Raw genomic sequence first — 26,436 nt, 5'->3', positions numbered from 1 at the left:
TTCAAGGATATTAACTTAGACTCAGTAATAGTTGATCATCAGGATGATTCCTTTAGAGCAGAAACAATTATCAAGGATTATTCATATATTATACATATGGGTAAGTACTTTATATTAATGGAAACAACTCCAGTTTCCTTTAAGGTTGGCAATAACTTGGTCTACAGTCTAGGTAGCTATAATATTTTATCTGATATTGTCAATTGGTTTGTCACTTTTGATCAATTTCTATTCTGTTTTTTCTTTATACTGATGATAGGGCTAGGAAATGGCAGCATGACCTCATTTTTCCCAAGTTTCAGTAATTGGATGCAGTCAAAACCAGTCATAATATGAAATATTTGTTTTCCTGGCTTTGTTAAGTGTCTTTTACTTGACACCTACAAACAAATCTCTGGAGGCCTGTCACGTGCTCCATCCCGAAGTGCTAGTTCCATGGACCTGGTTTTTGCCTGCTCTGTCATGGGAAGTCAGAGGCTGCAGCATGGACCGTAAGGTTGTGTTGTATTCCTCAGCCGCCTGTTCCTTCATGACAAGAGATCAACTATATAATCGCTTCTGTCTGCTTTGAGAAATGAGAGATCAGAAGAAAGAAACCAGGAACTAAAATCTGGAATCAAAAGTACCAGATTCTTAATCTGCTTTTCATCCAAATGACACTAGGATTTCACCCTTTTCTTCTCTAATGAAGGTGATGTTACTCTAGTTAGAAGGTAGAAATGAAGCAATAAAAACAACAATAGCAAGAAAATTGTGTTTTAAGCAGGCGTTCTTATATGAAGAACATATCATTTACTTTTGCAAAACAGAGACTGATTCCCCAGACATCAGCTGACTCAGGATTCTGTTCACTGCTTTATTGTATTAATGAAGTATCTTTTGTCTTGAATTTGATCAGAGTTGATAAATGTTTTTTCTTTCCTATTTTCTCCATTTAGTAGATTAATCAAACTAGAACCTTAAACTTTTCTTCTAGAAATAATTTGTCCTATTTTTTCTTAGCATAAGCTCTAACGCATAGGGAGGGGTGCCTGGGTGGCTCAATCAGTTAAGTGTCTCACTTTGGCTCAGGTCATGATCTCAAGGTCCTGGGATCAAGCCCTGCATCTGGCTCCCCACTCTTTAGGGGAGTCTGTTTCTCGCTGCCCACTGCCCCTCCCCCTGCCTGTGCCCTTTCTCTCTCTCATAAATAAAAAAATCTTAAAAGAAAATAAAAGATCTAATGTATATTGCCTCTTAGGGGAGAGTTTTAACCAAACACTCAGATGTCTAGAAAAGTATACGTTACTCATTAACACTGCATGATTTTTCTTTTAAGTAAAACCTCTGTGCCACCATCTATTATGTTTCAAATACTTTATGGCTAATTTTGTTCCCACCATAGCTAACAATATGTAACACACAATACAAAAGAAACAAAAATTCCACAGTCAAAAAATATGACACTGTTGGATGCTGATATTGGATCGGAAAGACTAAAATAATGTAGAATTGTTAAGTTCCAGATAACCATATTAACACAGTGAAGTTTAGAGCCGATGTCTGTAAAAACATTTCTTGCATCTCTCTCCCCCTTCTGGAATGCAGTTTCCATAACAGCAGCGGTTTTTCTCTTTCATTAACTGTTGTATCGATAATGCCTAGAAAGTAACACATAGATCCTCAGTAATTTTCTTTCAATAGCTGAATAAATATTCAACCTTAGAGAACAATAAGAAAGAGAAAACGGAGCCAGACCCAAGCCTGGCCTGTACGCACATCTGTACCTGTGCACACAGTAGAGCATGCGCGCTGCAGGTGCTGCATCCCTACCTACCCTGCTCCCTTCTTGCCTTGTAAGTTTGTCATTCTGGGACCATGCTTTGGACTAGTGTGGTTACCCACTTGTGGGCAATTGGGGATTTGCTCTTTAGTAGGGAGAGAAATTGAAAAGTTGAAAGCCTGTATGTATTTATATTTAAACAGTTGGACAGTTGGGTTGTGTACAGTTTTTTTCTCCTGGCTATCAGAATATGTTTTACTTATCTTGAGAGATTTGAAATAGTGCATGTAAGAACTGTTTAGATGATCTTACATGGTGTTCATAGACTGTGTGAATTGAAGTTGGATTTTAACTAGACTTATTTTTCTTTCCTAGGGCTAAGTCATGAAATTCAAGAAGATTTTTCTGGTAAGCTACCAAAAAATAATTATGTGTATATATACACCTACATTTATACATACATAGGAAGAGAGAGAGAGAGAAAGAGAAAATCAGCATTTGTCTCATTTTTCATATGTAGATTTTCATATTGCAAAACAAAGATGTGACATTTTCTATATAAACAAATACATTAATTTTTTATAAATATGTTCTTCTCCCTCTGGTTTCAGGTTTTTTCTCCGTTTTTTTCTTTCTCCTTGTTCCTTTCATCTTTTTATCCTTTCCTTTTTCTCTCCTAATTTTCTTCTAAAATTCTTGTCTTCTTTCCGTTCTTCCTTCCTTCCTTGTCTCTGCCCTCCTCCTGACATGCAATTTGTAGAAATATACTAGAGCAGACAAATTTTTCTTAGGCATATATACATAAATGTGTAATGTTCACAGAGCATATTAAGTTATGAATATTGCTGCATATAAAAGTACAATGTGGATTTCACAAAGCTGTTTAACAACAGAAGATTCATAGAATAGTGGTTTCTTGTCTTTTTGTCTTTTGTTTTTAGCTCTATTGATGTGTAATTGACAAAATTATAATAGATTTAATTGCATGATGATTTGATATATGTATACATTGTAAAAAGATTCCCACAATCAAGTTAACACATCCATCACCTCACATATTTCCTTTTTGCGTGTGAGACCGCTGTCTTAGCAAATTGGAATTATACAATATTATCAACGGAGTTACCATGGTTGTACGTTAGGTCCTCAGACTTATTCATGTCTTAACGGAAAGTTTGTACCCTTTTGTCATCCTCTCCCCATCCCTTACCCCGCCCCCGCCCCCCACCAGCCCGGCAACCACCATTCTACTCTCTTTTTAATGAGTACGTGACTTTTTTTTTCTTTAAAGATACTGCATATAAGTGATACCATGCAGTATTATCTTCTCTGTCTGGCTTATTTCATTTAGCATAAAGCCTCCGGGTTCATATGTTCTTGCAAATGGAAGGATTTCTTTTTTTTTTTAGGCTGAATTATATTTCATTATATAGATATAGATATATAGAGATATATACACACATATATGTGTAAATGTGTATATTTAAAAATATATATATGTAATTTCTTGTTTTAAAGTACTGTCAGAATACCTTACACTGGTTCTGTGCTTTCTCTTTCCTATATATGGTAGCAAGCTCTGTAAATTGTATAAATTAAAATCAAGGACCATGTTTCTGTATTGGTTAAGCTTCAAATCAGTGCTCATTGAAATGAATGTATTTGACTGTCTTAAAAAGTTATTGTTAAATTGCTGTTGAATTATGTGTTTACCTTGAGGAATGAATAGATTGTTTCTAAAGACAAACTGAAATATACTTTAGATCCTTAAAAGCATATTCAGTTCATAAACTTTAACCAGTATATAAAAGTCTGTATTTTGTTATTATACCCATATATTCTGAACTCAGTCAAAAATTAAAAGATACCCTAAAAGGTCTTTAATTATTTAAGATTCATATGTACTTTATAATGATTCATGCGGCTTTTTCTTTGTTTACTCGGTTCAGTATTGATCTACTGAATTTATTCATAAGAACCCCTCAGATCCCAATTAAGAAATGGAAGAGTATAAATTAAATTTGCTTTTATAGGTCCACTCAATGACTAATTTGTATATGTTAGCTCCCTCCTTTTTTTTTTTTTAAAGCTATGTGTTAAGTACTTGCCATGGCTGTATTTGAGCTTGTATGAAAACTAGCAATACATGTTAGTTTGGCCCTTGATAAATTAGTTTGAAAAACGTTAATTTGATTCATAAAATAAAATAAGCTGGATTTAATATCATTTAAGGCATAAACAATTTTGACGAATATGTATAGAGTCTTTTCTTACTAATAATGATCCTTGTTATTCGTATCAGATCAGGACATTTGTATTGTTTGAGAAAGACTGATTTTAAAGTAATGTGTTATATTTAGTTTCAATGAATACAAATGGAATTTATCTTCTTTTTAGTGCGGGTTGTTGAGAATGTGGGAAAAATAGAGATTGTCCTAAAGAAAAAAGAGAATACTTCTTGGAAACGTCTTGGTCACCCCCTAGAGAATCATAATTTACTTATTCCAAAGAAAGATACAGGTATGCTGCGCTATTATTTTGTGTCCTGTGTTCATAAAATTGTTGTGTCAGTGGTGCAATTGTACCAGAGTTTGGAAGGCTATTTTGGGAGGGGCCAAAGGGCCCTTGTATCTCCCTGTAAGAAGTTGTAAAAGGACATTGTATCTGTTTTCCTCCTTTTATCGAATTGAGATATGATTGACATATAATATACTAGTTTCTGGTATATAACAATGATTTGATATTTATAGACTTTGTGAAATGATCATCACAGTAAGTCTAGTTAACATCCATCACTGTACAGTCACAAAAACTTTTTTTTCTTGTGATGAGCTCTTTTAAAATCTGCTTTCTTAGCAACTTTCAAATATTCATTACTGTATTATTAACTGTAATCACCATGCAGTATGTTATGTCCCCATGATTTATTTATTTTATAGCTGGAAGTTTGTACCTTTTAACCCTCTTCACATATTTTGCCCACCCCACCACCTCCACCTCTGCCAACCACCAGTCTGTTTTCTGTATCTATGAGCTTGGGTTTGTTTATTTGTTTTGTTTCGTTTTTTTAGATTCCATATGTAAGTGAGATCGTACAGTATTCGTCTCTCTGTGTCTGACTTGTTTCACTTAGCGTAATATCCTCAAGAGCCATCCGTGTTGTTGCAAGTGGCAGGCCTTTATTCTTTTTTAAAATAGCTGTATCTGTATATACATACATACCATATCTTCTTTATCCATTCATTTATCAGTGGACACTTAGGTTGCTTCCATATCTTGGCTACTGTACATAATGCTGTGATGAACATGGAGGTACACATATATTTCCAAATTAGTGTCTTCATTTTCTTCAGATAAATACCCAGAAGTGGCATACTGGATCATATGGTGCTTCTATTTTTAATTTTCTGAGAAACCTCCATGCTGTTTCCCGTAGTGGCTGCACCAATTTACATTCCCTCCAGCAGTGCATAATGATACCCTTTTCTCTGCATCTTTGCCAACACTTGTGATTTCTTGTGCTTTTGATAATAGCCATTCTCACAGGTGTGAGGTGATATAGCTCATTGTGTTTTTAATTTACATTTCCCTGGTGGTTAGCGATGTTGAGCACCTTTTCATGTACTTATTGGCCATCTGTATGTCCTCTTTGGAAAAATGTCTCTTTGGGTCCTTTGAATTTTGTTTTTAGATTTTTAATCTATTTTTTAATTGATTGTGTTTTTGCTATTGAGTTGTATGAGTTTTTTTTATATATTTTGGATATTAACCTTTTATCAGATATAAGATTTGCAAATATTTTCTCCCATTCAGGTTTCCTTTTCATTTTGTGGATGGTTTTCTTTTTTCTTTTTTAATTTTTTATTTAAATTCAATTTAGTTAACATATACTGTATTATTAGTTTCAGGGGTAGCATTTAGTGATTCATCAGTTGCATATAACATCCAGTGCTCATTACATCAAGTGCCCTCCTTAATATCCATCACCCAATTATCCCATTTCCCCCACCCACCTCCCCTCCAGCAATCCTCAGTTTGTTTCCTATAGTTAAGAGTCTCTTATGGTTTGCCTCCCTCTCTATTTTCATCTTATTTTATTTTCCTTCTCTTCCCCTATGTTCATCTGTTTTGTTTCTTAAATTCCACATATGAGTGAAATCATATGGTATTTGTCTTTCTCAGACTAACTTATATTGCTTAGCATAATGTCCTATTGTTCCATCCGTGTCATTGCAAATGACTAGCTTTCATTCTTTTTGATGGCTGAGTAATATTCCATCACACACACACACACACACACACACACACACACACACACACATCTTCTTTATCCGTTCATCTATTGATGAATATCTGGGCTCTTTCCATTTTTTGGCTATTGTAAATATTGCTGCTATAAACAATACGGTGCGTGTGCCCCTTTGAAACTCTATGTTTGTATCCTTTGGATAAATACCCAGTAGTGCAATTGCTGGGTCAAAGGGCAGCTCTATTTTTAACTTCTTGAGGATCCTCCGTACCGTTTTCCAGAGTGGCTGTATCAGTTCGCATTCCCACCAATGTAAGAGGGTTCCCCTTTCTCCACATCCTCGCCAACATCTGAGTTGTTAATTTTAACCATTCTGACCAGTGTGAGGTGGTATCTCATTGTGGTTTTGATTTGTATTTCTCTGATACCGAGTGATGCTGAGCATTTTTTCACGTGTCTGTTGGCCATTGTATTTCTTCTTTGGAGAAATGTCTGTTCATGTCTTCTGCCCATTTCTTGACTGGATTATTTGTTTTTTTGGTGTTGAGTTTGTTGCAAATATTGTTGATGGTTTTCTTTTCCGTGTAGAAGCTTTTTAGTTTGATGTAGTGTCCCACTTTGTTTTTGCTTTTGTTGCCTTTGATTTTGATGTCAGGTCCAAAAAACATTGCTAGGATCAACGTCAAGGAGCTTACCATCTGTTTTCTTCTAGGAGTGGGTGGTTTCAGGTCTTACATTCATGTCTTTAATCTACTTTAATTTTTGTGTATGGTATAAGATAATAAGCTATTTTCATTATTTTGCCTGTTGTGTCCTATTTTCCTAGCACCATTTATTTGAAGGGACTGTCCTTTCCCCATTGTATATATTCTTGCGTCTTTTGTCATAAATTATATAATCAGTTGACATGTATATATATATATATCAATATGGGTTTATTTCTGGGTTCTCTGTTCTGTTCTATTGATCTATATGTCTGTTTTTATGGCTACTATACTGTTTTGCTTACTATAGCTTTGTGGTATAGTTTGAAAACTGGGAGTATGGTACCTCCAGCTTTGTTCATTATCAGGATTGCTTTAGCTATTTGAGGGTTTTCTGATTCCATACAAATTTTAGGATTAATTATTTTAGTTCTGTGAAACATGCTATTGGTATTTTGATAGTGATTACACTGAATCTGTAGATTCCTTTGGGTAGTATGGACATTTTTTTTAAAACAATATTCATGGATTCCTACCATTCATTAGCACAGTATTTTTTTCCATTTATTTGTCATCTTCAGTTTCTTCCATCTATATCTTACAGTTTTCAGAGTACAGGTTTTTCACCTCCTTGGTTAAATTTATTCCTAGGTATTGGGGCGCCTGGGTGGCTCAGTCGTTAAGCGTCTGCCTGCGGCTCAGGTCATGATCCCAGGGTCCTGGGATCAAGTCCCACATCGGGCTCCCTGCTCGGCAGGAAGCCTGCTTCTCCCTCTCCCACTCCCCCTGCTTGTGTTCCTGCTCTCGCTATGTCTCTCTCTGTCAAATAAATAAATAAAAAATCTTTAAAAAAAAAAATTTATTCCTAGGTATTTTATTCTTTTTGATACAATTGTAAATGAGATTGTTTTCTTAATTTCTCTTTCTGATAGTTCATTATTAGTGTATAGAATTGCAACAGATTTTTTTGTGTATTGATTTCATATACTGCAACTTCATTTATCATTTCTAACAGCTTTTTGGTGGAGTCTTTAGGGTTTTTTTCTATATAATATTATATCATCTGCAAATAGTGACAGTTTTACTTCTTCCTTTCTAATTTGATGCTTTTTATTTCTTTTTCTTTCCTAATTACTGTGACTGGGACTTCCAGTATTATATTGAATAAAAGTGGTGAGAGGGGCATCCTTGTCTTGTTCCTGATCAGCTTTCTACCATTGAGGATGATGTTAGCTGTGGCCTTGCTATTCACAACCTTTATTACATTGAGGTGTGTTCCCTCTCTACCCACTTTGTTAAAAGTTTCTGTCATAAATGGGTGTTGAATTTTGTCAAATGCTTTTTCTGCATCTATTGAGATGATCATATGATTTCTATCTTCCATTTATTAATGTAGTATATCACATTCATTGATGTGTGGGTGTTGAACCATTCCTGTGTCCTTAGGATAAATCCTTCTTGATCATGGTGTATGATCCTTTTAATGTATTGTTGAGTCCAGTTTGTTGATATTTTGTTGAGGATTTTTACATTTATGTTCATCAAGGTATTGGCCTGTAACTTTACTTTGAATGTTTGGTAGAATTCACTAGTGAAGACATCTGGTCTTGGACTTTTGTTTGTTGGGAGGTTTTTACTCACTGATTCAATCCTTTCTAATAATTGGTCATTGAGATTTTCTATTTTTTCATGGTTGGTCTTGAAAGATTGTATGTTTCCAGGAATTTATCTGCTTCCTCTAGGTTGTTCAATTTGTTGATGTATAATTGTTCATAGAATTCTTTTATGATCCTTTATATTTCTGTGGTACCAGTTGTAACATCTTCTCTTTTGTTTCTGATTTTATTTATTTGAGCCCTATTTTTTTTCTTGGTGGGTCTAGCTAAAGGTTAGTCAATTCTATTTATCTAATCAGGGTACCAACTCTTAGTTTCATTCATCTCTTTTATTGTCTTATTAGTCTCTGTTTCATTTATTTTCACTCTGATCCTTAATATTTTCTTCCCTCTATTAACTTAGTGCTTCATTTGTTCTTTTTCTCATTCTTTGAGATGTGAAGCTAGGTTGTTTATTTGAGATTTTTTTGTTTATTGAGATAGGTATTTAGCACTATGAACTTCCTCTTAGGAACTGCTTTTGCTGTGTCCCATAAATTTTGATATGTTGTATTTCCTTTTCATTTGTTTCAAAGTTTTTTTGATTTCTCCTTTGATTTCTTTGTTGATCCATTGGTTGTTCAAGCGCACTATTTAATCTCCACACATTTGTGAATTTTTCAGTTTTCTTGTGATTGATTTCTAGTTTCATACCATTATAGTGGGAAAAGATGTTTGATATGATTTTAATCTTCTTAAATGTATTAAACTTGTTTTGTGATCTAACATGTGATCTATCCTGGAGAATGTTCCTTGTGCACTTGAGAAGAATGTGTATTCTGTTACTTACTTTTGGGTAGAATGTTCTGTGTTTATCTATTAAGTCAGTCTGGTCTATTGTGTCATTTAAGGCCAGTGTTTCCTTATTGATTTCCTTCCTGGTATAAGTGGGATATTAAAGTCCCTTACTATTACTATATTGTCAGTTTCTCCCATTAGGTCTGTTAATATTTGGTTGATATATTTGGGTACTCTAGCCTCTGTTGGGTACATAAGTATTTACAAATGTTATATCCTCTTGTTGGATTGATCCCTTTATCATTATGTTATAATGCCTTCTTTGTCTCTGATTACAGTCCTTGTTTAAAGTCTATTTTGTGTGATATAATATAGCTAACCCAGCTTTCTTTGGGTTTCCATTCTCATGGAATATCTTTTTTCATCCCTTTGCTTTCCATTTGTGTGTCTCCTCACAAAGTGAGGAGTCTCTTGTAAGCTGTATATAGATGGGTCCTGTTTTTTAATTCATTCAGCTACTCTCTGTCTTTTGACTGGAGGATTTAGTTCATTTACATTTAAAGTGATTATTGATAGAAATGTGCTTTTTGCCATCTTGTTAATTGTTTTCTGGCTGTTTTGTAGTTCTCTGTTCCTTTCTTCTTCTCTTGCTCTTTCCCTTTGAGATTTGATGACTTTCTTTAGTGTTACTCTTCGGATTCCTTTTTTGTTACCTTTCATGTACCTACTGTAGGTTTTTGCTTTATGATTACCATGAGGCTTACATATAAAAATCTATATTTGTAACGGTCTATTTTAAGTTGATAGCAACTTAAGTTTGAATGCATTCTACAGCTCTACATTTTTACTCTTTCCCTACACCCACATTTTATGTTTTTGATGTCACATTGAATAAGAACCTTTTTCATGTGTAAACTTTAAATAATTATTGTAGTTATAGTTGTTTTTATCACTTTTGTCATTAACCCTCATACTAGCTTTATATATGATTAATCCACTACCTTTACCATATATTTACCTTTACCAATGAAATTTATACTTTCATGTATTTTCTTGTTACTAATTAGTGCTCTTTCTTTTCAGCTTAATGAAGTACCTCTAACATTTCTTGTAAGACTGGTTTAGGGTGATGAACTCCTTTAGCTTTTACTTGTTTGGAAAACTCTTTTGTTTTTAATAGAGATTAAATTTCAGCCTCCACTATCTAATATTTAGACATTACAAAGTTATTAGATAGTGATATCTGAATGGGGAAGCCCACTTGTGCTTAGTCTGTTGTTCAACCATTTACTCTTTCGGGTTCCTTTTTATAAAAGGTGCACAACCAAGTTTTTTTTTTAAATTTTATTTTATTATGTTATGTTAGTCACCATACAGTACATCATTAGTGTTTGATGTAGTGTTCCATGATTCATTGTTTTTGTATAACACCCAGTGCTCCATGCAGTACGTGCCCTTCTTAATACCCATCACCAGTCTAACCCATCCCCTCACCCCTTCCCCTCTAAAACACCTCAGTTTGTTTGTCTCAGAGTCCATAGTCTTTCATGGTTCATCTCCCCCTCCGAATTCCCCCGACCAAGTTTAAGTTTATACCTTGTATGGACATCTAATTTTTTTATATTAAAGGAGACATGTGTATTTTTTTCTGCTTATCTAAACCATTGTCTCAGTTTATTTCTAAAGGATGTAATCCATTTCCTTCTTCATTTCATTTCTTCATTCATTTCCCTTTTTCCTTTATTTTTTTAGGTTTTTAATGTTAGTATAACATTTATAGAAAGGGATGAATATTGTAAGTGTTCTACCCAATGAATTTTCACAGAGTAAATGTACACTATCTTTTTGGAAATTGGCAGGACTTGCTCTTTGAAATTTCACAATTTGATATGCCTTAATTTGGGTCTGTTTTCATTTTTCATGTTGGCTCTTTCTCCTTTGTGCTATCTTTTCATTATGGAAACTTACGACCTTCAGTTCTGAGAAATACTGATTTTCCTTCTCTTCATAGTCTGTTTTTGCTGTCTAGAAGTATTCTTATTTTAAACCTTTTAAACTTCTAAATAGTTCATTTATCTCTCTTATTTTCAATTTTGCCCTTTTCTATTTTTGAGTGATTTCTTTAGCTGTGTCTTTCAGCTCTTCTACTGAGTTACTCATTTCTACTCTCATATTTTTAACTCCTAAGAACTCTTGATTTCTGTTCCTTTGTTTTATCATCCTATTCTTTTTTTTTTTTTTTTCTTAAGAGAGGGAGAGAGGGGCAGGCAGGGGCAGAGGGAGAGAAAGAATCTTAAGTAGGCGCCATGCCCAGCATGAAGCCTCACACAGGTCTCCATCTCACAACCCTGAGATCATGACCTGAGGTGAAATCAAGAGTTGGATGCTTAACCAACTGAACCACCCAGGTGCCCCTAGCATCCTATTCTTAATAGCCTCTCTTATCTTTTAATTACTGATAGAGCTTTTGTGTTTCCCTCTCCCTGTGTAACCTGTGTCCCCAAAGTTTGTTTGTTTTAGTCTATCTTTCATGTTAGATGCTTTCTTTGAAGGTCTGCTCATCCTTGACTATCTGCTCATATTTCTGGGGGTGGAACTCTAAAAACTGCTCAGAAATGTGCATGTGGGTGTGACTTATTGACAGTAATGTTAACTATATGGGTGGATTGTTTCCTTGTTCCCGAGTTCAATGCCATTATTTTGTCAGAGTCTCGAGGGTGGACAGTCTCCTACTTTGCACCCAGAATTTCAGAAGTCCAATACAGCATACTGTATTAGTTGCTAAGGCTGCCATAACAAAGTACCAGACAGGGTGGCCTGATAACAGAAATTTATTTTCTCAATCTAGAGGCCAGAAGTCCAAGATCAAGGTGTTGGCAAAGTTAGTTCCTTCTGATGCTTCTGTCCTTGGCTTGTAGGTGGCCATCTTCACATTATCTTCCCTCTGTGTGTCTGTGCCCCTGATTGCCTCTTTTTACAAAGATATCAATCATATTGGATTAGGGATCACTCCCACTAATGACCTTATTTTCACCTTTTAAAAGAACCTGTCTCCAAGTAGTCCCATTGTGAGGTACTGGGGGTTACAGCTTCAACATAGGAAAATTGAGGGGAACACAGTTCAGCCTATAACATATACCCAATCCAGAGACCCTTTGTTTTACCCACTCTAGAGAGTACACTTCTAATGTTTTCCCGGAATAGGAGAGGGTCAGTTATGTGGCTATGCTAAGTAGGGGAAGACTTGAGAAAAGGTGAGGGGTGGGAGCATCTAGATTTCTTAAATGAGCTTTCACCCAGAAAGTGGTTGTTCAGCTACACCTTCACTCTGATCCCAGATACAACTTGTCCTGCCAATTTCTGAGCCTTCAGGGATTTTTTGTTACAAGTGAGTCAAATCTTGGTTTTCTTTACTTCTAATTTAAGATCAGCATTATTGAGTCTGCTGAGTCAGTTGCCAGTCATTTCTTTGCCTTGTCAGCTCCTAAAGTTTTTGTTGCTTTTTCTTATTTCCATTCTTTCTGTGCCTGCAGGCTTATGCCTTAAAAAACAACCAAACACAGACACACACACACCCCTTTGCTATTATTTTAGGGGAGTTAGAAGGAATTAACTGCATGTATTCACTTTAGCATCTTTAAATATTTAAAATTATTATAAGTATTTAAAAAATTACAAAGTTATATTTGTGGATAATATTTAATTTCAGAAAAGTTATCAGGTAGCATTATTTTGGGTAGACATTGTGAGTAGAAAGCTGTTTTAGGCACTGTGTTAATTACTTTCCCAAATGAAAGAACATACACTGACATGAGATTGAAGAATACTTTTTTATAAAGCGACAGACTAACAAGAGCAAGTTCTGTAGTACAGACTGAGCATATTCCAAGGTAACCCCAAGCAAACAGATGTGGATGAGTTTTATTGTGAGTGATTCCCTGAAAGAGGTGAATTTCAAGCAATGTTGTGAAAATAACTTTCAAACAAATAACAAGAAACTATGAAGGGTTTTCCAGGAAGAGCTTCAAATTGTTACTAGGTACTTATTGTGCCAGCATTTTGCAGGTTGTAGAGAAAGAAAAATGTAAGCCACAAGTGGGGAAAGGCCCAAATAGAATTCTTTTATGGGAGCAGAGGTCTGAATTTTGCGGTATTAGGAAGGGAGAGAGAACATAGAGGAATAATAGTGTGATCCAACAGATCAGAAGAAAACAGATAAAAGACAGTAAGAATGAAAAGAGATATTATTAAAGTGAAATCTCTTGCCCTGATATTGTCTATCTAGTGATTGAAAAATCATAGCAAACCAGATAAAAACCAAGTCCAAGAAATAAATGATACTAAGAATAAAGGGTGACTTCCATTTGGAAATTGTTAAAATGAGCATCACTCAGGTTTTCTCAGTAATTTCTCAAGGTTTTCCCTGAACTCTTTTGTCTCTGCCATAAATTTCTGCTTGAGTCATGAACCACCACAGTTAGTTTTAGCTTTCTTGTCTGAAATTGAAGCAATGCAGGTATTTTTCATTGAATTGGGTTTTCCACTTTGGAAAATGACTCAGAGTTTAGGGGATGTGTTTACTTATGTGACTGAATTAGCAAAGATAATTTCTTCTTTGTTCTTTCTACTCCTTAAATCATGACAGAAATTGTCAATTAGTCACTAACAAAGCTGAATACTTATATCATCAAATTATTACAATTAAGTTGCTGTCAGTAATGTCAAATGTTTACAGTCCATCACATGGTCCTGGGTTTTCAGTATGTTAAAATTATTGACTCTTACAATACTAGCATGCTGATTTACTCTTATTAAAATTTCTTAGCTAAATGAAGTTTGTTTGAAAATAAGCATGTAAATCTAAAACTTGTAATGTGATACCTTCTCATGGCAAATCTAGAATTTACTTACACAAAAGATTAAAATAAAGCAAAGAACATAATTAGAGAAGAGAAACTACTTCATTTTAACCTTTAATCCAAATGTAATAGTATCAGTGGAACTAGACTACCATTTTTAAGTTGGATGCTTCCCATTTTCTCCCACAGAGGTGATGATTATGAGTGAATAGTGTGTGTGTGTGTGTGTGTGTGTGTGTGTGTGTGATGGCTGAGGACCTTGTTTGTCTATTAAAGGTCAGCAACTGATAGGTAATTGGGTTACTCTTTCTGTAGCCAACCTAAAATTTTATTTTAATTGCAGTTGCCTTTACTGTGGGGCCTTTGATCATGAGACAGAGTTAGTTTTATAGATTTGCCAACAAACACCTCAGTAAATGAACATCAGGATACAAAATTGTAAAGAAGAGTTTAGGGCGCCTGGGTGGCTCAGTTGGTTAAGCGACTGCCTTCGGCTCAGGTCATGATCCTGGAGTCCCGGGATCAAGTCCCGCATCGGGCTCCCTGCTCGGCAGGGAGTCTGCTTCTCCCTCTGACCCTCCTCCCTCTCATGCTCTCTGTATCTCATTCTCTCTGTCTCAAATAAATAAATAAAATCTTTAAAAAAAAAAAAAGAAGAGTTTAAAAAATTTTGTCACAATTTTGATGTCAGCAGCCACTTATAAACCTTTATCCTAAATATATGTATTGAATCTGTAACTTCACTCTTTTTAATCTAAGTTGAACTATGTGAAATTGTTGACATTTTACTATTTTTAACCTAGGAAGCTGACAGTTTTGCACAGTTTGACCTATACTTTCATAATGGCTTCTTAAATGCAGATACCCCCCCACCCCCCCCCCCCCCCCGAGTGTACTGTCTGTACTCGTAAATGTGCTTGTGGACACACTCTAAACAATCCTTTAATTGAGCCTTTCTGTAGGCCCATGATTCTGCAGGCAAGCTGCTTGCTCACCATGGACTAGACCATCTTGCAGGTGTAAGAAGAGCCAGCCCACACCTCTCCCCAATCTTTGCCTATCCATCCATGTTTCTTTGCTGCCTAAAATAAGCATTCAAAATTACTAGAAATGAAGAAGTACTGCAAGTAGCAAAGAAAAACTTCCCTGTGCTTTGTTCTCTTCAGTTCTCTCCTCTGCCCAGCACACGTGAAGTTGTTGCATACTCAGTAACCATACAATGCTTTGGCATTCTTGCTGTCTTTTTTCGTCTCTGTTAGAATGGCCCAAATGTGAAATCTGAAGAAACACAGAGTAGATGGGGCAGACTCTAACTGAGAAAGAAATTATTTACTGAATTAAAAGATAAAATGGAACAAGTTTAAAACCTTAGAATTCAGGTGATTCAGGCACTTGAATGTACAGTGTTGGCTGCATTATTAGTTACAGAACAGGAGAGGAAAGGTGATAGGTATAGAGGTGTTCAAATTTAGTGACAGTCTTGCTAAATGGTGTGTTGGTCTAAGACTCCATCGAATCTAGTCTTGGAGAAAGGGCTGCCTTTCTCCTATGTTTAACTCCACAAAATCCTCACCTTGGAAGATTCAGTTCCCATCAGTCTGAGGTAGTAAAACATCTTTATAACTTTAGGAATATTTTTAACAATAGCTAAAACAAAAAGGAATCTGTGCTTTACTGTTGATTTGATAATACTAATTTAACAATTATGTATGAGAATTCTCAGTCTTTGAGCATTCTCTTTCATTGTGTTTTATTCTAATATATGAATAGACATGTATCCACAGTTATTTATCATCCTTAGTGTTTGAAGACAAGTTGTGGATGTATTCTTTTTTTTTTTTTTTTAAGAGAGAGAGAGAGAGAGAATGGGGTGGGAGGGACAGAAAGAGAATCTTGAGCAGACTTTACACCCAGCACAGAGCCCAACGTGGGGCTTGATCTCATGACCCTGAGATCATGATCTGAGCCAAAATTAAGAGTCAGATGCTTAACTGACTGAAGCACCCAGGCAGCCTGTGTGTTCTTATTCATATATACAGAGTGGTTTGAGTGAGGATATTTAAACTACTAGAGATTAAGTGGAAGCTTTATCAAAATTAGTGAAAAGCATCAATAATTTTTTAAAAACAACAAAATAAGTGCAGTTATATAATTCTTTTAAGAGTAATATTCCGGGCGCCTGGGTGGCTCAGATGGTTGAGTGTCTGTCTTCGGCTCAGGTCATGATCCCAGCGTCTTGGGATCGAGTCCCGCATCGGGCTCCCTGCTCCTTGGGAGCCTGCTTCTCCCTCTGCCTCTCTCTCTCTCTCTGTCTCTCATGAATAAATAAATAAAATATTTAAAAAAAAAAAAGAGTAATATTCCAACTTTGTTGTATCTTCAGTATAGGAAGATATTCTAATAACTTCATAAGTTTGAATTATTTTATCAGTAGTCAAAATGTTAAACATTTGTACAGTGCTTGAAAATAGTTTATACTCAAGTGTTCTGGATATCATCCCTGCAGTCAGGTTCATTGCTCATCAAGATCACTGTCTTCGGGCGCCTGGGTGGCTCAGTTGGTTGAGCGACTGCCTTCAGCTCAGGTCATGATCCTGGAGTCCCAGGATCGAGTCCCACATCGGGCTCCCTGCTCAGCAGGGAGTCTGCTTCTCCCTCTGACCCTCCCCCCTCTCATGTGCTCTCTCTCTCATTCTGTCTCTCAAATAAATAAATAAAATCTTAAAAAAAAAAAAAAAGATCACTGTCTTCGTAGAAATAGCTAGCAAGGCTAAATCATCCTGGCCCCTGCTATATGAACTATGACAGATTCTGAGTGGAATGTCTATTGTATTGAATGGCTGTAGGTTGTGTTTTTTTCTGTGTGGATATATCTAGGTATGTACATAAATATGTTTTTAACTATTATAGATGTTAGTATGTTTGGGGTTGTTTCTTTTCCATGGACTGCATTTTTAAGTGTGTGGTCCCACTAATTGGTTGCCCTACATTGGTTCAGGAAGATCTTGGAGGAATAAATGAGTAAAGGTAGATTGCAAATTAGGAGGTAAGTAAATGACATTTAGGTGATCAAAAGTAGTAATGAGTGCTAAGAAAAAGTGTGGTTGATGAAAATAGTAGAGAATGAGAATATTCAAGAAGAGATACACCTGGGATGAATCTTGACTTGCTGAACTGATTCCTTAATCTGTACATTAAATAGTTAGTAGGAAGTTGTAAAGGATGGAGGGATAATCTATAAGTATTTGTGCTTGAACTGACATGGTTAGAACAGGGAGGAAGACACCAAACCATAAGCTAGTCTAGAACAGTGGCTTCTCACTTTTTGAACAAAGCCGATGAACTGGAACAAGAAACTCTAATCCCATCTTGCCTCTTCCCACATCTTCTCGAGCTGCTCTGTGACCTTGCACAAGCTATTTAACTTCTCTAAGCCTCTGTTTCCAGTAGGGAAAGTAAGAGTGGATAGGTGCTTTAAAAGTGTACTAAGTTCAAGTAGGAATTGAAGACCAGATGGAAGGCAGTGTGGACTCGTAACCAGGGTTCTCTTTGTGTTCTCTCTCCCACTGAAGGCTTAGTCTAGACTTGAGCCTTGTGAAATTCTGTTCTTTAGAAGGAAAAATACAGTTTCTTTTCAGCCAGAAGAAAAGAGTATGCCCAAATTAATCATATTATCCTTAGTATTTCAGTATTACCCTGAGTAATATCATATGTATGTTAATAAGAGAAGTTAGGTGTTTGGGACAGAAATTTTTTTGTCTTATGCTTCTCTTTCACCATCTTATATTTATTTCAGTTTCTCATTTTCTTGTATAATTATTTATGCTTACAAAGCCAAAAACCTGACAAATAATGGCACCGTGCAGCCTGAAGTAGCCAGCTTGTCTCCTTCTGGTCTTTTCTCCTCATATATTTCACGGCCATCTGTCTGTGCCGTCTCTCTCCTCGGTGTAATTAAAAGATGAAAACTGTCTTTAGTGTTTCCTAAACTTTTAGAACCTGGATGTTCTTTGAAATTATGGCAGACTTATAGGCAAGATGTTGAAATTATCTTTTGGGTGTTAAATAGCAAGAATACTCTATGAACTTAAAAAGAAGTGTCCGTAAATTACTGTAACCCGGGCTTTCATTGTGTTTGAAATATAATTGAGGAGATGCATACCTCCTGCAGCAAATCCTTTCTGGCAAATGCTAGAGTTGAAATTGTCAAGTCAGAACATGAACCTTTTCAGCCAGCAGTAACGGTTTCAGAAGGGCATGCATTCAGTGTCATTGTAAGAGAGCACTAAAGACCCTCAGACCCTGCCCTGGACGCCAGACTTAGAGAATTCCTCCTCTCTTCTGGTCACACCCCTCCCACAGGATGAGAAGTATGCAAGGCCAAGAAATGTCCACCTCAGTTCACCCTCTTTCCTTCAACAACTGCACGCTAGGTATCTGGAACCCAGAATTCCTGCTCAAATGGCCCCAACTTCACTTGCATTCAAGGAGTGGCCAAGGCTGTTTATGAGGAAAGCAAGAGGATGAACTTAAACATATGGGCTGGTGTGTCCACACCTGCATAAAGCTCCACTCAGTATCAGGCAGAGCCTGAGGTGAGAGAAGAAGGGGGTGGCGGGGGGGCTCTCATCCCTCTGCCATCTTCCTGCATAGAACTCTGAGGAGTTCAAGAATCCTGAATTTGAACCTAACCTTCTAGGACATTTTGAAGGTATATTTCAAGGTACAGCAAAGTACATATTTTATTTAACTGTTATTCATCTGATTTATAACTTTTACATGTTTAGACATATAGTATGTGGGTCTCTGATTGTGTTCTCACTCTGGGTCCCAGAAAGGAAGAGACAAGGAGATCATTTGAACCTTCATTTCTCCTTCTAGATGAGCCTATGTCCATTGATCCTTTGTTAGTCTAATACTGGATTAGGTGTTCTAGGATAACTTTACAGTGATTCCTTTAGCTGTAATCTGGTCTGAGCTATGCCTTGGCACTAGAATGAGGTGACTTCAGTAATGCCCCTTGGTTTTGGTGTGTTATGCTGCACTCTAAATTTATGTGTGTACTGAGCTACCAGGGGGGCAGGTGGAAAGATTTAGTGACCAGGGTCTTTAGGGCCCGAAGGGACAAGGGAAGAAGAGAAGTTGGATGAAACCATACCCAAAATGATTTCTTAGGATTATAAGTGAATTTTAATTTTCCACAAACCATTGATTATTAAGTGTTGGGCCTTCACTTTTCCTATAATCTGGAGTAAATCTGTACTTAAATATTTTTAGGTTAAAAAAAAAAGTGAAAATAATTAGGTTAAGAAATACATTATCAGAGTTGATTCCTTTCCATCTCTGTAAATGCTGTTTTGTAAGACAGGAAATAACAAAACAAACCAGTATCATTAGTCTAGTCTGGCATGCTGTTTATGTCCACAAGAGTTTTGTAAGTGAAAATATTAATGCTTTCAGAATTTCTGTAACAAGTTCTTCTAACTTAAATAGTATTCTCTTGCTCTGTATACAAATAATATATATTTCCTGAGCTTGGGATATTAATTTTAAATATTTTCAGTACTTATGGAAACAGTTTGTTCCTTTTTATTTATTTGTATATTAGTAGCACAAACTGGGAATTTTCATTTTTCATTTAAATTAATTTTCCAGGTAATGAAAACTTACACCCTTAAACATAAAATTTTATTTTTTTTGTTTTAATCATTTCTTGACAGTTAAAATGTTCTATAATTTATACACAACATAGAGAAATAGAGTGTTTATTTTTCCTGCGTTTATCAAAATTATTTCATAGTACTAATATTGTTAAACCTTAAATACTTGAATTTTAAGGCCACGCTGTAAGAAAAGACTTTAGAATGTAGATTTCTTGATTACCAAATATTTTTCACATCTGTAATGTAGTTATATAGCTGTGAGTAATCAGCTTAAAAGATGAAATTATTTAAAAAGTGAATTTATGAAGAAATAAATTAGGTTTTAACTTCTTAAAATGTAATGCTTTTACTATGCTATAATTAGATATGAGGAAATAAGACTCACTTAATAGTTTGTTTTTCAACCTACAGAAGTACTGGCAGGTTTTAGAAAATAGGTATCTCAGGAAATAAAATGAAATTCCAACTGTAAGATTTTCAGACTACTGATGAATTTTTAAAGTGCGTAGGCATTTTAGTGAATTTCAAGCTTCCGAAAGCGTTGAAGCTGAATCTCTGCTTTCACTTAGTGGGTCTGGTGTTACTTCTTATTTAATTTACTCATCGATAAGAGAAAATGAATCGCTTTCTAGGTTTGTACTACAGAAAGTGCCAGTTAATTTCCAAGGAAGGTGTTACTCATGATACGAAGCTTTTCTGCCTGATGCTACCACCAAGCACTCATCTTCAGGTGCCAGTTGGGCAACATGTTTACCTCAAGCTAACTATTACAGGTAAGGTAATAGAGGCTTTGGGGAAACATTTTCTTTATTTAAAAGCAGTTCCAAATCAGTACTGATCTTTTAGGAAGTACCCGTTTAGGTTCTTAATACATGTTTCTGGCAGCTGAGTGAGTGATAGCCCAGTTCTAGGTTTGTAGACGCAGCGTTCCAACGTGTTGGAGCCATAGCCACACCATAGCGTGTGGGGGGCAAAGACCCTGCCACTAGTCGGGGAGAGAGAGTTCCACCAGCACTGAAATGTACTCCTCACAGAACCCTCAAGGGAAGAGGTGAGGGAGTGCCCAAGTGGTCCTGTAAGGGGAAACGACTAGAAACACATGCCGGTATCTCTTAATAACCACGTCTGCTTGTGTCATTTATGGAGTTGAATTTATAAAATTCAAAAGGAGTGGATGATTATAAATGATTTCCTTCCATCTGCCACCGGGATAAGCAGCTCTATAAAGATACTCCTTTTTTTTTTTCCCCTCGTTTTCATCCTGAAATTACCTTATGTACTTGTTTTAAATGCTCTTCTTAGCCACGTCTAACATTTTCTTGGCCTTTCAAAGCTGCAGAAGGCCACATTCTCACATAAGTTCTCAGTGTTTCCCGCAGTCAGTCTAGCCAACTGCCAGCCAGGACTTGGTCGGTACAACATACCACCACAGCTCTAGGAAGTTCCTCCCTTCATCGTCACCAGTGCCAGGTGTCATTCAATAGCTGGTATGCTCCCCAGCGCAGTTACTGTCAATGGATTAGAATTTACAGGTAGATTAATTCTGTATATGTCAAGGAGCCACGTAGAAGATGTTGGTCTTTTCAATTGTGGTGACTCCTCTTTCTGTGGAATTTGGCTAGCTAAAAATATAACATGAATTCTTATTAAATTTATCCTGTTTTTTTAATATTATATTCTTAGAGCTAGTTGGATTAATATTTTTTCCTTCAGTTGCCAAAGTAACATATTTCAAAACATTAAAACAATTCAAAATATATAAAGTAAAGTGAAATTCTTCCCTTTCTCAACCCAAATGATCCCCGTGGCCATCAGTACCCATTGTTTAAAATTTGGTACATAATTAAAATTATTATGTAAGTACTTTCTTATATCTCTGTGTAAACTTTTGATGCCTTTTTTTTGTAGCCCATTACAAAGTTTATATCCTGATAGAACAGATGGTTGTCTAAGTTTATTACCATAAATTCCTATCATCTTATGCCACACTTAATAAAAATACATTGTTTATATGATGTGTAAAGTATTGATTTGTGTAAATTATTTTGGCATGCATAGGCTTGGGATATATTTACGCACACACACATACTATATATAGAAAATATACTTAGAATTATATATACATTAGATGTACAGTTTTAAATATGTACTGATAGCATCATAAAATTAGTATGTTTGATCATTATTCAGAGCTTTGGAGATTTTTAGAATTGAATTTCTTTGTCATGACTTTTTCTAGGTACTGAAATTGTGAAGCCATATACACCTGTATCTGATTTCTTACTCTCAGAGTTCAAGGAACCAGTTCTTCTCAACAATAAATACATCTACTTTTTGATCAAAATCTATCCTGCTGGACTCTTCACACCAGAGCTTGATCATCTTCATATTGGTTAGTATTCTTTTTTTAACCTCATTTGTGTTCTAGATTGGATCACATGTTACATACACTGTCTTCTAGTTATCTACATGTGGGAGTCCATGAAATAATGAAATTCAACATGTCTACAACTGAAGTCATGTTCTCTTCGTCCCACCCGACCTATCCTTACTCCCACATTCCTCATTTTTATTATTTACAGCATCACTGTTCGTCCTGGACCCAGTCTGCAGGCTTGAGTCATTCTTGACTCCATTTTTGCCCTCCCAGTCCTGTCTGCCACTAAGTTCTAGTCACTTTTTACTCATTCTTTTCTATCCCTTCTGCCACCCTCTCAGATCAAGACTCCATCATTTCTCTCATGACCTCTGTCTCTCTCAGTTGCCTCTAACTGTGTCTTTCTCTTTCTGTTTATCTGCATTTCCAAGGTATCCTGAGGATAGATTTAATCAGGTTGTTCTGCAGCTTTGAAACTTCTGATGGGTGTCCATTACTTAACTGATTAAGTCCTCTGCATGTCATTATGTCTCAGCACAGACTTTCCTGATCTCTCCAGCTTCATCTCTCCATGTAACTACTTGTGTGAATACTACTCAGAGTTCCACAAGTTTATCATCCTCATTCATAGGTACATGCAGGTGCCTCATATAGGATGCCTATCACCCCTTTCTCTACCTGTCAGGTAGCCTTTTTTTTTTAAAGACCGAAACAAAATATCATGTCCTTTATGAAGCCTCCTTTCTCCTGAACCCCTCAGTAACTAACACTTTGTTCATAGCTCTAGGATAGGAATGAATAATATTCCTTCTTTACAGAACTTTGAGGGTAAAGATTGTGTTATCTTTGTAGTTCCCATACCTAGCATGGCAATTGGCACATAATAGGGTCTCAATAAATGTACTTTGAAAGAACTAATAAAAAGACTATAATGACATCTATTAAGATGTCAAGACCCCTGTTCCTGTTTCTGTTCCATTTTCTGCATCTGCAACTTTTCACTGCCTTTTGTTTAACAGTAAAAGTGCTCTTCCCATTTCTAACACAGCTTTAGCAGTAACATCGAGTACCCGTGAAGTAGATCACTAAAATTTGGAAATAAAATTTGTTGCATTTTGAAAGTTAAGCCAGTCTTTACATGATGGATGTGATTAGTCCTCTTTGATTACATAAATCAAAGTACTGAATATAAATGTGAACCTAAAGAATCTTGGAATGCCTGCAAATGTAGCGAAGGTGACTATCATCTTGTGGTAGACTGACGCATGATTGTAATATAGCATGTGGAAACTGAACCCATGTTATTATACCCTATTTATAGAGATTGTGTGAACAGAGCAGGGTGGAGAATTAGCCTGGAGCATGGAAAAGGAAAGCCCAAAGAACAAGATCAGTGTTTTTTCAGCTTCATCCAGGGGAGCTAGACATAGCGCAAATACTTGTGTCACCTAGAGGGTGACATACTGGCTTGGTAGTGATAACTCGTGAAGCCTCATCACGGCCTACATGAGCTGCCCTATGAAATTATCCACTTCTTTGTTTCAATTCCATGTTCACCAAGCAACTCTTTTATGATTATTTTGGCCTTCCAAATGTTCTGATACTGGGAATGAGATGCCTCGGGTGGGGTATGTAAGGTTCAGGTCGCTAGGTGCAGATAGCCTTCTGTAAGTCAATTGCTGTTCTGGTAGGCCTACTTTAATATCTTGTGAACTCGATTAAAATCAGGTCCCTTGCCGAGTCTAATCAGTTTTCTGACATTGGAAAGACTGGACTGCTGACAAAATATTCAAGTTAGCCTCATTCTTTGAGGCATCGCCAGTAAACAGCCAGCTCACTTTTTCGTGAAGATATTCTGATCTTATGGTCCTTTTGAACTAGAACAGGGAGCTTCTGTTCCTTTCCAATACTTAATTCATCAGTTACTGCAAGATTCTTGCTATCCTGCTATGGACAAGAAGGAAAATTTATGAGCATTGAAAAAAAATAAATCAAAGTATTTGAAATTGTTTTTAAAATGTTTAACTTTGTTTTTTTTATTTTAAAAATTACATTGGAAATTTCTGAAATGTCCTAAAGGCAGTTCTCTTATATGAGTGGTGGTACATAGTGATTATATCAAATGCACTGCAAATGATTTTTTGCAAATATTCTTATTCTAGATTGAGAAGTCACGTGCTCTAAGTACAGTTTCTGGTCTTTGTTTTTATAGGCATTAAATTCAGAACAGCTGTTGTTTTAATCATAGGTTTTTTCAAAGATTTAATGGAGGTGACATTAGCACATTTACTAACACGTGACTGTAGAATACATTGCTATTTCAGTTTTCTCTCCTAGTTTTATTGCTCTGGCTATGAATCAATACGAAAGTAGTGAGTTATATATTCTCCACCTTGTACTGTGCAAGGCAGGTATACATGGACTTTACTTTTGAGGCGCTTATAATTTAGTTTAGCAATCAGTTCTTTACTGATAACTGATACTTAAATACTTGTCACTACTTTGTAAATTAGAGACTCCAGATGGTTTGGGAAAATAATTATGGGAAATGAGTATAATAAAGCCCCATTATTAATTTGGTTAGAATGATGTAATCCGAGTATACTTGGGGGCTTAATGAGTATTCCCAAAACTCCTTATACATTTTAAAGACTAAGCTGTAGTCCGAAAGTTATACATTCACCCTGTTACTCATCAGTGTTCTAAATTCAAGTAGCTTAATCTCCATTTCCCTGATTTTTTTTTTTTTCTGATTTAGTTTGTATTTCATTGTTTAGGAGATTTTGTTTCCGTAAGCAATCCTGAGGGCAATTTTAAAATATCCCAGTTCCGAGAATTAGAAGATCTCTTTTTATTGGCAGCTGGAACAGGCTTCACACCAATGGTTAAAATACTGAATTATGCTTTGACTAACATACCCGGTCTCAGGTATGTAATTTTATCTTTAATTACTGTCCTTTGTGAGGCTGTTAGATTAGTATGAGGTGTTCTAAATTAATTAAATACTCAGTGGACCTTAATAGACATATTCTCATTCCCTCATTTACCATGACTTACCCGATGCCCTCCAGTCCTAGCTGTTTTACTAACTTGATTCTTTTATTTTTGATACTTTTGGTTACCTAATTGGCACTAAAAAAACATTTCATGCCACTTTACGTTTAGACTTTTCCTTTCATGCGTGTGTTTAATATAATCGAAATAGTTCTTTTTGAGTTGTTGTTGTTTTTTCTTTTAAGGAAAGTGAAGCTGATGTTCTTCAATAAAACAGAGGATGATATAATTTGGAGAAGCCAGTTGGAGAAATTAGCATTTAAAGATAAAAGGTATTAAACTGGTGTTAGCTCTGCATTTCAATATTCAAAAATGTGTAGTCAGTCTAGGCCTTATCTTCTTTGATTGGAGTTTTTAATTGGCCAGGAAGCTCCTTCAAAGACAAAATAAGCTAATCAGTAATTCTTTCAATGTAAGCAATGTTAATTCCCTTCCCCCAAAGAAATACTGTTCAATAAGATTAATATGACATCATATATGTATCAATAAAATGTATACTGGGCTTTACGTTTGTGTGACTTATACTGAGTTGGGTTTCATTGAAAATGACATAGTATAGCCAATTTGATAATTCAAGATTTTCTTGTTATAGTGGGTACAGATCAAATAAATGTGATGAGATGGACTAAGCAAAAATAAGTATTTTTCTTTAGTACAGAATTTCTTAGTGCCTTTAGTATGCTAATGTCCATTGTGACTTCAAGATGGGGGCTTCCTTATACATTGTTAAGATTTTAAGATTTTCTTTATTTTTGTCTATTTACGTTAACACTGATTAATGGCTGTGGTCCTCAGTGCGCACCTTGGAAACTGCTGGGATAGGCAGTAGAGAAAAGCTTGAGTCAGGCCAAACTGTGGTAAAATGAAAGAGCATGGGAATCTGTTTCATTAAAAAAAGCCCTAGCACAGCCAGCTGAAATAAGATAATTGAAATGGCCGTGTGCCCCATGTGCCCTAAGCAGATTTAAAAGTGGTAGGAAATTTTAAAGGAATTGTTTAGAAGAGTGAATTGGACTAGCTGTCATACTTTCTAAAGCATTTCTAGAGCTATTTTTAAGAAATTCGGGGCTCTATAAGGACTTCACACAAAATACATGAAGTAAATACGCTGAGGATCGTACACTACAGATAAAATTCTAGGCCTTTTGAAAGTTAGAGTTAAAGACGTCAGAAACTCAGCTGTTCAGGGGCTCCGTTTCTTGTGCATACTTTCTGAGCATCCTAGCTAAGGGAATGCTTGGCCACCTCTGGCTTTTCCTCCATCCTCCTCTTCCTTCTCTCTTCATAAATAACATTCACAAGTTAAGGACGACCTGAACTTATTTATCCTTGAAGTATTTAGTCTTCTTACATACTTAAACCATAAACCTCTGAG

At 35.9% G+C, this 26,436-nt stretch overlaps 1 protein-coding gene across 2 annotated transcripts in view; it reads left to right on the top strand.

Annotated features, from left to right (window-relative positions):
- The window catches only part of LOC110583104 (cytochrome b5 reductase 4), an 84,665-nt gene that overhangs the window by 44,700 nt on the left and 13,529 nt on the right, over window positions 1-26,436 (top strand). Inside the window, exons 8-14 of one of the 2 annotated variants that reach the window (XM_044917325.1) lie at window positions 7-100; window positions 2,138-2,170; window positions 4,160-4,282; window positions 20,263-20,403; window positions 21,870-22,022; window positions 24,785-24,935; window positions 25,247-25,333. In XM_044917325.1, the coding sequence (XP_044773260.1) occupies window positions 7-100; window positions 2,138-2,170; window positions 4,160-4,282; window positions 20,263-20,403; window positions 21,870-22,022; window positions 24,785-24,935; window positions 25,247-25,333 (782 nt within the window). The remainder of the gene's footprint in view (window positions 1-6; window positions 101-2,137; window positions 2,171-4,159; window positions 4,283-20,262; window positions 20,404-21,869; window positions 22,023-24,784; window positions 24,936-25,246; window positions 25,334-26,436) is intronic. The other variant, XM_044917326.1, reaches the window with a different exon arrangement.

This window comes from Neomonachus schauinslandi, chromosome 8, assembly GCF_002201575.2.
Source record: "Neomonachus schauinslandi chromosome 8, ASM220157v2, whole genome shotgun sequence".
Lineage (NCBI taxonomy): Eukaryota > Metazoa > Chordata > Mammalia > Carnivora > Phocidae > Neomonachus > Neomonachus schauinslandi.
Note: the sequence above shows the minus strand (reverse complement) of the source record. Positions and strands in the feature narration are given on the sequence as shown.